At 37.8% G+C, this 10,956-nt stretch overlaps 2 protein-coding genes across 2 annotated transcripts; one reads left to right on the top strand and one right to left on the bottom strand.

Annotated features, from left to right (window-relative positions):
* Positions 1-248: 248 nt before the first annotated feature.
* Positions 249-2,981, top strand: NUDCD2 (NudC domain containing 2; the record flags this gene model as incomplete). The annotated part of the gene is made up of 3 exons (XM_010290149.1): positions 249-303; positions 1,557-1,708; positions 2,654-2,981. Coding segments are annotated over 3 exons (291 nt in total), but the record flags the coding sequence as incomplete, so codon positions are not given.
* A 3,914-nt stretch (positions 2,982-6,895) lies between these two features.
* On the bottom strand, positions 6,896-10,600 carry CCNG1 (cyclin G1). The gene is made up of 6 exons (XM_010290148.1): positions 10,337-10,600; positions 8,998-9,251; positions 8,319-8,397; positions 8,138-8,236; positions 7,702-7,896; positions 6,896-7,049 (listed from the first exon to the last, which is right to left on the bottom strand). The coding sequence occupies exons 1-5, from the start codon at positions 10,598-10,600 to the stop codon at positions 7,705-7,707; spliced, it is 888 nt and encodes a 295-aa protein (XP_010288450.1). The 3' UTR covers positions 6,896-7,049; positions 7,702-7,704.
* Between the last annotated feature and the right edge of the window lie 356 nt (positions 10,601-10,956).

Raw genomic sequence — 10,956 nt, 5'->3', positions numbered from 1 at the left:
CAATGAATTGAGATACTGAAATGGTGACAGGTATTTTTACAACATTAAAGGCTTTAATTAAAAGAAAGATAATTGTAACAAAAGATGATTCTTTGATCGTCTGTGTGCAAGTCGGTGTTTATGGAGCCAGATCACCCTATTTGTTACCAGTAGAAAAGAAGAAGGTTAAGTTTTGCGTAAAACTTCACAATTCAATACGAAGCAGATACTGAACAGGTTTTCCTGTTTTGTAATATTGTACATGTCTTTTGCAGGGCAAACTTTTTGACTCTACGATAACTGATGAAGGAACATGGACATTAGGTAATAACTTACACCTGCAATGACATTACACGGGCGGTAGAACTTCTCAAAATATGCTGCAGAAGAGTTTACCCCCCTTTTTTTTAATGGGAAAGGTTACTTAGCTTTGTAAAGAGGACAATCATTATGGCCAGACTAAGGAGCTGATGTAGGACAAAAGCCCTAGAGATTAAGGTTAATGGAAAAATGTTGTAACTTGGAAGGCAGTAGTCAATGGATTACAAACACTTCCATACAGTGAGAAGTTTTTTGCAAACCCTCATTAAAGCTAGACAATTGCAATACAGTTATATGGTCTGTGCTTCTCCGTAATTATTACTTACCTTGGTTTTTCTCCTTCTCTTACGCATTATATTTTTGGGATAGGTGACAAAACCTACCGTCCAAGAGAATCAAAAAGCAATCTAAAAGTCACACTAAGGTACCTACAGATAATGAGCAAAAAAAAATCTCTGATCATTACATCATAAATATTGTGAAGTGTTCTGAATATTTTGGGTTTTAGCAATCGTATTTGTGGACTGTGCCTCTCAATGTTTTCCTATGATGGATTTTGTTTTACATTCAGTAGTTATTATAAATATTGATTAATAATTTAGTAACTTAAACATGAAAACTAGAAGTGTAAACAAATGTTGTGAAGTGAAGCCCATTCTTTTCCAGTATGCAAATAATCTTCAAAATACACTTTATAATGCTGTTTATTCAATTAAGTAGAACTAAACATCCTACATATTAACTTTTAAATGTACTTCCCCTATATGGTCTATAGGCATACTGTCAGTGTTTAAGTACATTGATTAGACCTCCATATGTTGCTAAAACATAGTTCTGGCTTTTATTGGTAATAACGTTCTGTAAAGCCTGATCTCAGATCCTTCATTATTGCCTTAGCTGAGGCGTATGTATTTATAGCTTAAATCTTTCCTCTGTTGTGAACCCCTGTAAAAGGTTAATTTATGTCTGCAGCAGAAGTACTTATTAACTGTGTTTTACTCCCTTAAAACAGCTTCAGCATTTTCCAGGCCAGAAAGGGGAGAGATGACTCTATCTTTGCTTCAGCCTTTCTGTTTCTTGTTAATGTTTATTTAGTTGTCAATAACCCTGTTGGCATTGGCAACAGGGTTAAGAATTTAAATTACTTTACCACAAGAATCCTGTGCTTGTTAATGGTGAATTCACCAAAACGAGAGAAAAGACTAGCACGTAGGACTGAATTTAACAGTTGTTTTATGTGTCTCTTCACTCAACAGAAGACAGGAAGCTCATTCGAATTGTTCTAATGAAGACAAATAGAGATGCTGGAAATTGTTGGACATCTCTGTTAGAAAATGAATATGCTGCTGATCCTTGGGTACAGGACCAGATGCAAAGGAAACTTACACTGGAGCGATTCCAAAGAGAGGCAAGTTGAAGGACCGTCATTACTTCTTACATGTTGTGTTTGCATACAGAAGTTATGGCCATGAAAGCTGAGCAAAATTGTTCTGCTGTCCCATGCCATGGAAGCATATACTGTAGTTCAGTGTATATATAGAACACTCAGGAGGCTTTATCGGTGTCCTTTTCAGAGGTTATTCTGTCTGAAAGTTTTGTGATAAGTTGAGTTTGTGGAAGGTATTGCTGTTTTAGGGTTTGTTGCATAACACTAACAACTTTTCATTCAAGTTAGGCTACAGACAATTTCAGTTATTATCTAGAATTATGACATAGCCATATTTACAACTTGTAACATCAAGCTCTATTGAGTAAGTTTGTTTATAACATCAGATGATGTAGAATAGTTAGCTGGGAAATATTTTCCTTGCCCTTTTACTAAAATTGCTTAAATTGTTTTGGTACACCTTCAGCAAGCAAGTATTCCTATGCATGTCTGCAGAGCTATAGAATTACAACTTCCTACTTAACAGCTGAATCAGCACACTACATGCTGCAACAAAGAACATAATTTTTATGAAACTTGTTATCCAGTATGGCAGGTACTTATATTTTCAAGTAGGAATTTCAAGGAACACCAGAAGCCAGAAATCTTTCTTAAACTTTCATTAATATTTCCTTACTGGGAGATCTAACTGCTTGCCAAATTGAGAACAGCATTACAAAGTCACCTCAGCAGCAGGCAACCAAACTATGACAATTCAAGGTTTATTTGTTGATGCATTTTCCAAGAATTTCAGTGACATGACAGATGGATGACAAGTTGATCGTTGTATGTCCTTGTTACAATGGCAGAATATTAACAGAAACAGCTTTGGCCTTTTTGGTGTTCTGGTTGTTTGGTTGGGGGTTTTTTTTAAACATTTTTATTAAGAATAATCTATCTACTGAACTTTTCTCTTATTTCCATCAGAACCCTGGATTTGACTTCAGCGGTGCAGAAATTTCTGGAAATTACAGCAAAGGAGGACCAGACTTTTCTAGTCTTGAAAAGTAAACTGTTTGTATCTGTGTTCCTTGAAAGGAATTACACATTACACTTAAAGACTGGAATCATGGAAACTGGTGCAGACTTCAGTGATCTCTTCAGCAGATTGCTGTCAAGTAATTACTTCAGTCAAAAGAGAGAAGATTTCTTCCAGTAGAATGAAGACAAAGTGTTACCAGCTGATTTATAAGCTGTGATAATTTTCTAATACTAAGGGACAAACTACAGAGAAAGGTGTACACAAAAAAGTAACAGCAAGCAGAATGTTGGTTCTGGGTTGTTTTTTTTTTTAGCAACACCGTAGAAAACTAGTCACTTATGAATATGCCACTTGTCTTCATGCAATAATATTCTATTCACTGTTAAAGAATAAATCTCGTAAGCAAGATATTTAATATTTTTCTCTTAAATTGCAACAGGAGGGGTATTACAACGACTACAGCTACACTTTCCCTCTGTAGCAGCCCTCTGAGAACTAATTAATTGTCAGTCTAAAATAGTGGTTTAAAACAAACTACCGTATCTTGCCTCAGATAAGGTTTAACAATCTACTGTGCTGTCAGGTATAGCACTAACGATTAATACTTGCTCCCTGGTAAGTGATACTAGCAAACTGAAATGTTAATCTGGATATAAATAATTTTATGTGTTCGTGTAATACATGTTTATACAACCTTTCAGTACAAATATTTAAAATTTTGAAAGTAAGATCATATAATGACTTTTCGAAGGAAGTCCCTAAGTAGGAAATGGTATCTATTCATTACCAACATATAGCACAAATTTCTGATAGTGTATCTAAAAAGCTGTGGATTTTTGTAGATAGTTTTAAATTTAATAGACACATTTTAAATTTAGCTATTGTATGATATAATATTTTGCATGTGCCAATTATGTATCAGAAATTTTCTGCTTATTTTTAAGGATGCAGCTGAGAAGCACTCCAACCACAGGATTATATAGGATGAATGCTGTGTCAAACAGACTAACAGGGGAAGAAAACATGATTGCCAAGTCCTATTGTATTCTGAACTCTGAAAGTACTGCCTATACTTAAGTTCTAACCAGAAGTCTCACTGCAGATAAATTGCCAGCAGCTGTCCATCATACTGCTGAGTCTTATTTCTATAATTGCATTATTATTTCAGCTGGCATATGGCAAAAATAAAGCAATAGCTGAGGAAGAACGCTTCCATTGTAATTATATGCAATGCTTTCTTGTTGTATGAGCAAGCAAGCATCAAGTACTCCTAAAATACGCAAGTGTGCTCCTTCTACCCGTGTCATCTTTACAGAATGTAAAGTCCAGACACTGTGCTTGGGTTCTAGAGAACTTGCTGTACCCTACAAAGGCAAGTACTGTGGTATCAAGTGCTGATTTACGGCTATGAAGTTTTGTATCTTCATCATGATCCTACTATAGGAGGTGGATGGTATAGTTAAGAAATGAACAAAACCGCTGCAAAAGTAACTGAAGACAGAGGGAAGATAGAAAATAGTTAAAGTTGCATCAAAATGCTGCAGTACTACCCAGTGAAATAGCATTTTTTGTTACAGCAGTTGGTTTACATGGGACGGTTTTGTACATCTTGCTTATAGCAGAAGTTTAGAATAGCATCTGACAGTTCAGTGCGTGACTTTACTATATGCGCTTTGAAAGCTAAACTTTATTCCCATATTTTCTGCTTTATGAAGTAGCATGAAACTCATCCTACAGCTAAGTCTAAGACTGATGTCAAGGAAGGAGGACAACTGTGGAGTATGTATTCAGACATCACAGCTCTGAATTGTTTTAAGAGGAAAGGTTTGAACTACTTGGTTAGCTACTTCTAGTGTTTACTGTAAGTTACAGACCTCGAATTTTGGAAGAATCTAGATGAAAATCAAAAGGTATTGATACTATGACTTTCCTTAATCACTATCTACTCAGTTCTTACTCTATACTTTAACAAACAGCGGTTTGTGCCTTACTGGGTTCAATCCCTTGCTTCTTAGACAAACAGTAACAGGTATTTGACAGATGTATAAATTTGGGTATGTGATAGTGTCTAGAGCAACCCACTCTATAGGAAATAATCCTGTGCACTCATTCAAATGAGTGCTGCTCTGCTATTGGAGGGCAGTGGAGGACAGTCCACTTGGCATTGTTTTCATGTATCTGGTTCAAGATGAGCTTAGAGTAATGCCACAGCATTGCTTTCTTTATCAAAAGGACCACAGCACCTCTGAGTCATTGTTAGGCACAGAAATCTATAGCTAAACTTACACCTAGCCAGACTGGGGTCCTCAGATCTTGAGATTAGAAATCTGAGTGTCAGATTCTCTTAAGCAAGCATCATTCATACATTTACTGCAATATATAGAAACAGGTGATATATATTAGTAGATAAATAATGGAAGAGAATTGAAGTCAAATTTGAACAGTCTAAGCTATGAGTCAGTCTTTTCAATCATGACATCTGAACTCTGAAAGTACATCTCAAAGGGATTCAGAGTAATCGTGAACCAAATTGAAATAACTTTAATCAAGCACCTCGAGTTTTTCCTGTTGGTCCTCTAGCCTTTTCCATGCAGCCTCAATTTCTTAAAAACAAAACAAAAAGACAATGGAAAAGTTTCCATAATCTCTTACCTCCCACCCGGAAGTTTTCCAGGTACTGTTCAGATTTAAGTCACTTCATAGGCTTCCTACTACAATGTTTTATAACAAATGAGAAAAAAGTTACTCAGTTAAACACATTTCAATGTTTAATTGAAAGGTACATATTATTGATACATGACAATACCATTAGAATTGCACATTGCATCTACTCCATCTCTCCCAGTAGGCCAACCACACTTGTGTCCTAAACCCTTGTAGGCTTTTCAGAGGCCAGCACCATGCACAGATAGCACTGCCAGATGCAAAATCCAATTACGTGTTATGCAATGCAGTCGCTCCCATGAGTTCATGAGGCAGCTTGATTTGTCCAGTGTAGAGCTTTGGTATGACATCTTCTGTGAAAGGTTTAACTAGTTGGAGATAGGCAAAGAATGGTTTCCCCTCAGCTACTAGCATAAAGGGGAAAGGGTTTGCTGGCTAGTGTCTAAGCCCACACTGTACTGTGAACTTTCTGATCTCTTCTTCTCTGCTAAGCCAGTTCATATGGCCATCAGTTATTAACAGCCCATCACTAATGGCCTCTGCTCTGCAGTGACCAGAATTCAAGAGGTCATTAGCATCATTCCCTCAACACTTCTATTCGTCTTACATACAACAATACATTCTTATTACTGACTTCCTTATTCGCACCAGAAGCATGATACACCTCAAGTACCGATCTGGTCTTCAGAAAAAAGTTGTGTTTTATGAAGATGACCATTAAAGAGATCAGAGGTGAAGCAATCTTCAGTGTTTCTCAACTAGATTGCTCCTACATATAGGCCAAGATGGGGCCTTAGGCCTGCTCCTACCGTGCCTATAAAAATGCCTGCTCAGCATCAGCATTTACCTCTTGTACAGTGAGACTCTGGAAAACTGATGTCCAGTTCGGGGCAGGTGACCCAGTACTTTCCCTCAGCTTTCATTAGGTATCGTGAAGTTTTTATACTCTATGGAGTAACTTGTTATTTCAGCAAACTACACCTCTTACACAATACTGAAGTTACTGATGCTGTCTTAGGGACTACCCTTTACAAGGCAACAAAATATTGCTTCTCTTTGCTGCTGCTATACCTACTTGACATGTTTGATGGGTACCACATAGCCTAGTTTTTAATGTGTCTGTGGTAGAAGGCCAGTGCCCTGCCCAGCAGGAACATGCAGACGCGTGACACTGCCCAAACAGCATGTCAGGTGGACTGACAGGCATTTGCTATTGTCATCGATATTGAGCGGGATTAGTCTTTAGTTTGACTGAGACACTGCAGCACTGTGCTACTGCACATGGCATTTTCCTAGTGTCACTTAATCTTTGGAAAGTGAACCAGGTTTTTAAAATTAAATGTATCATTCAGCACCCACAGTTAATAGTAAACCAAGGTTAGACTACACAAGCTGCTCTACAAACTATAAGGTGTTAAAATTCCTCATATTGGTAGTGTGGCATTTCACTGAACAGTAAACAGTCTAACAAATGAGACTGAAAACTGACACAATATTGTTGTAATCATCATGAAAAGAACACATTTGCAGGAAGGATCTTTACTCTGAAATGTTACATATTCTTTTCATGAGTTGAGTTCTTCACTATTAAGATCACGTTTCAGACTTTGTTTCTCAAATATTCATGTGTCTGTTGACAAGGTCACAGGATAGTTTTCTCCTCATTTTATTGTAGTCCTGTAAAAAAAAAAAAAAAAAAAAACCAAAAACCACAGTCAGCTGAAGGGCCATCTACAAGAGCCAAACAAGGCATGACTTTCATATAGCAAGACAGCTGTTAGAGAAAATATGGAGCCTTTGGAATTGAAGTCTAGATAAAGCCTAGTTCACAGAGTAAAAAAACTAATATGAGTAACACTTTTTAGACTCTACTGAACAGCCAGTTATACAAGTAAAACTGTAGAAAACTGTCTTCCTTTTAAGTGGTTTAAGTGAATGAGAACAAAAAAGTCATTCTAATGGGCAACCGTTTCCTCTTATCTGATGCTTTTTAGGATAGGAGCAAGCCAAGATTTTTCTCTGCCTTTTTACCAATTTTACTCCACATTTTAGTTTGAATGAGGTCCCAGTGTCTGTAGAACACGTTTCTGCTCCCACAGCACACCAGAGGATCAGTTCTTTCTCCAACATTCATATATTAGGTTGCCACTTCTTTAGGTACAGTACTGGCTCAAGCACAAACACGAAAACAGACCAGCCTCTATGACAGGCCTACTACATTTATGTTACATGTCTTCAAGAGGTTACCTTATATGGAATAAGAAAGTTTGAGGTAGTTAACAATCAATTACTTCTACATTATCAGAAGTGGATTTTTAGAAGGAGTTACCTGTTATGAGCTGGTCTCTGGAATTGTAGGAAGGTGTGTTATTCTGTAGTAGCTATGTTTAAGCTGCCGTGCTGTACGTCCAGACACAATCCATTTTAATTTCTGCACATTTGGTTTGGAGCACTTGCTTGAGGAATATTCTGTAAGGCACTTTAACACCAGTTCCTTCCAGAAGGTCAAATCCCTGTTGTTTATCTAAGTAGCAAAACAGAATCTCGTATGTTAATAACTCATTAAATCCTTATTTCATTCATGTACTTACAGCTTCTTCACATAAGATAGGAAGCCAAAGATACCAAGCCAAATGGGAAAAAAACCCCAAACCAACAAAGGCACAAAAGAAACCAGTATACCAATGGACCTCCCTGTTCCCCACTGTATAGGCCCTTGCATGCATTTTTCTTCCTTCCTACCCTGAAACTTTATCTATACATACCTTGGAATGCAGCTGCAGAAATTCCAATGCGTCTGTCAACTCCAGCAATTTTTGTTCTTCTATCTCTAATGCCATAATAGACAGTGCCAAGACAGAAGGCTAGAGAGAGAGAAAATGTTTTTAAACACTGCTTTGTTAAGTTTCAGTAGTCTCGTTAGCTTTGAGCTTTCAAGACATTTACCTTGGCTTTAGAAAACATGATTCTGCAGTGACATGCCTTAAGCTGGGTCTCAAGTCTCTCAAAATTAAGGTATTTTCTCCTATAATAAAAACAGATGAGTGAATGTACAGAAAAAAAACGCAAGCTTGATCAAGGCAGCAGCACCCTGGGAACTCAATGAACATGCACGCCGCTTCTCTATCTAAACAAAGGTCTCATTTTCCCAGAAGATCTAGGGTTACAGTCAAACGGGTGTTCAGTTTTGGCAGTCCTAATGCCAAAAATAAATCTTGTGTAACATTGGGGAGAGTAGCATTGTCAAAACAGGCTTACCAACAAGGAATTTTAGTGCTTACTGGCAAAAGAAATCTCTTTCTAAGCCAGATTTTGAAATCTTTGCAATGAGGCAATACTTAGTGCAGCATAAGCAGAGATTTATTATCCCATCATTATTGAGCAAGTTTGGTTTTCAGATCAGGGTGCAATACTTTCTAGATCAATTTATGCAAAGAACATTTAAAATTTAAATAAAATTAAAACACAGATATTCACATTTATTATATTTACCACTAAGGGGGAAAGTTTGTGGGACCTTTTGAGTATAGAAAGCCCAGTTACTCAAGTAATTTCCCTGCTTACTTTTCCACATAGGCTTCCTGATCATACACATTCTTAGCAAAATAAATATTAAATATTTTACCTTTCACAGCTTAAATTCTCATGAATGAGTGAATGATATAACTGTAGAAATTGGAAGGCTGTTGTAGCTTTGACCTTCCAACACAGCTTCTCCAATACAATTTTCTCCATTCTCATCATATCAGAAACAGTGAACCTATACTGGCTTATCCGAATTAAGTCAGTGGCTAAGGGAACATTTCTCTCTTCTTCTGATGCCTTCACAGCCAGGTAGAAGCAGCTAAGTCCAACACATCCCAGGTGTTTAGGCTGTACCTAAAGAAAAGTAAATTGTTGTTACTTTCAAAGAGGAAGCACTTTGATCAGCCATTTCAACATCTAAGTACCAAACTATGTAGTTAACAATGTCTTTTAGGAAAAAACTATGGGGGAGGGGAGAGAGGGGCCTGTTCTGCTTTTTGAAGATCGAGAAATAAGGCTTTTGTCTACTTACATTCTTATCTTTCTTTAACTAAATGAGAAGACTGTGACACCCTATAAGTTCTGCCTCATTTATCTAAAAATTTGATTGAGGTAGAACTGATTTCCTAATGCAGTTCTATAATAGCCTAATCAGAAGCTTTTAGGACTTAAAAGTGTTGTACATATTGGCTTGTGCAAAACCAAAAATCTTCTTTCTTACTCTTTTCTCTCCGTATGTACACATATATATGTATAAACTGACTTGTTTTATTCCATAGGCATTACAGTCCTCATTTTTACTGCTTATTTTGGATTCAGAAGAATTTCAAATCATCATTTTCCTATCCACTCCATCTAGCTTTCTCATTTTTGTTTTAACACACAAGGAAAACAAGCTTTTGTTCTTGACCAAATACAACAGTGGTAATCCTGTCTCATTAGACAATTAAAAACAACCTAGGTCAGCATGCCACATATGCATGGTAGAATGGAGTGCTAACTAAATGTTTTACCAGATTCTAAGTGCTGAACAGCATCAAGCCTCTTGACATACACAAGGCTTACAGGTAGGTCAAAACAGCGGTAAAATAAGTATTTTGAGGTGTTCTCGTATACATGCAACAGGCAAGACAACCTGTATTGATCTAACCTATTAACATGGCGTTAATCTAACCTATTAACACAGCATTTCCAAGGCTATGGGCATCCTCAAGTTGAAGCTCCTCCAGAAGAGAAGATCCTTCTCCAGAGTAAACAGCTTGCTTAACAATACTGAAATCTGAACAGGGAAAGCTAATTTTTAGCTCTTCTGCAATCATAATCTCTGGAAGGAGGTTAACCTTTAGCCATCTAAAGCCAATATGTTCTTCTTATACTAGGAGCAAGGTTGCAATGAGCACAAGCTAATGACTGAGAGCTTATACTTTAAAAAGCCTTACCTTCATTTTTGACAGGAATCTATCTAAGAAATTCACAGCTAGTGAAAACGTTTCTGTGTGGAAGCCAAAGAATTGAGTTAAGCTGAGGAGATCTTTCACTTCAAAGTCTCGCAGCCTTGCAGTCATTCGGAGGCCATTATCATGAGCAGATTCTATTAGTCTCAGCCCAGAGGCCTTTGGCTGACATCTTAACTCCTGTTCCAACAGGGCTGTGAGCTGGTACAGCAGTTCCTGAGCTTCAGTAGTTACAAGTGTTTCAATCATCTGTACCGAGAAACAAACGTCAATGTATCAAACGCCTAAAAGGGGAAAAATTTACACAGCTCCAGTTGTCTCTACAGCAAAGACAGAAACTCTCCTTTCTCTGTTGAGCTACTCGTTTGTAAGTCTAAGTACTTTGCCAATTAGCAACACGTGTGCAACACTTGGAATAGATAGGCTCGGGCAACAGCGGCGGCACCGGTCCCCCGGCCTACGCAGGCAGCAAGCCCCCCCCCGCCTAGAGAGCTGGGAGGCCGGGGCAGCTCAGCCACCCTTCTCCTCACCGTCACCACATTTACCCCTTAAACGCCAGAGTTACGCCACCCTCCTCGGGGGCCGGTTGACACCACAGTTGGGCC

The sequence above is a fragment of the Phaethon lepturus genome, unplaced genomic scaffold (genome assembly GCF_000687285.1).
Source record: "Phaethon lepturus isolate BGI_N335 unplaced genomic scaffold, ASM68728v1 Scaffold37266, whole genome shotgun sequence".
NCBI classification, from domain to species: domain Eukaryota; kingdom Metazoa; phylum Chordata; class Aves; order Phaethontiformes; family Phaethontidae; genus Phaethon; species Phaethon lepturus.
The sequence above is the reverse complement of the archived record's forward strand: the minus strand, read 5'-3'. Positions and strand labels throughout refer to the sequence as shown.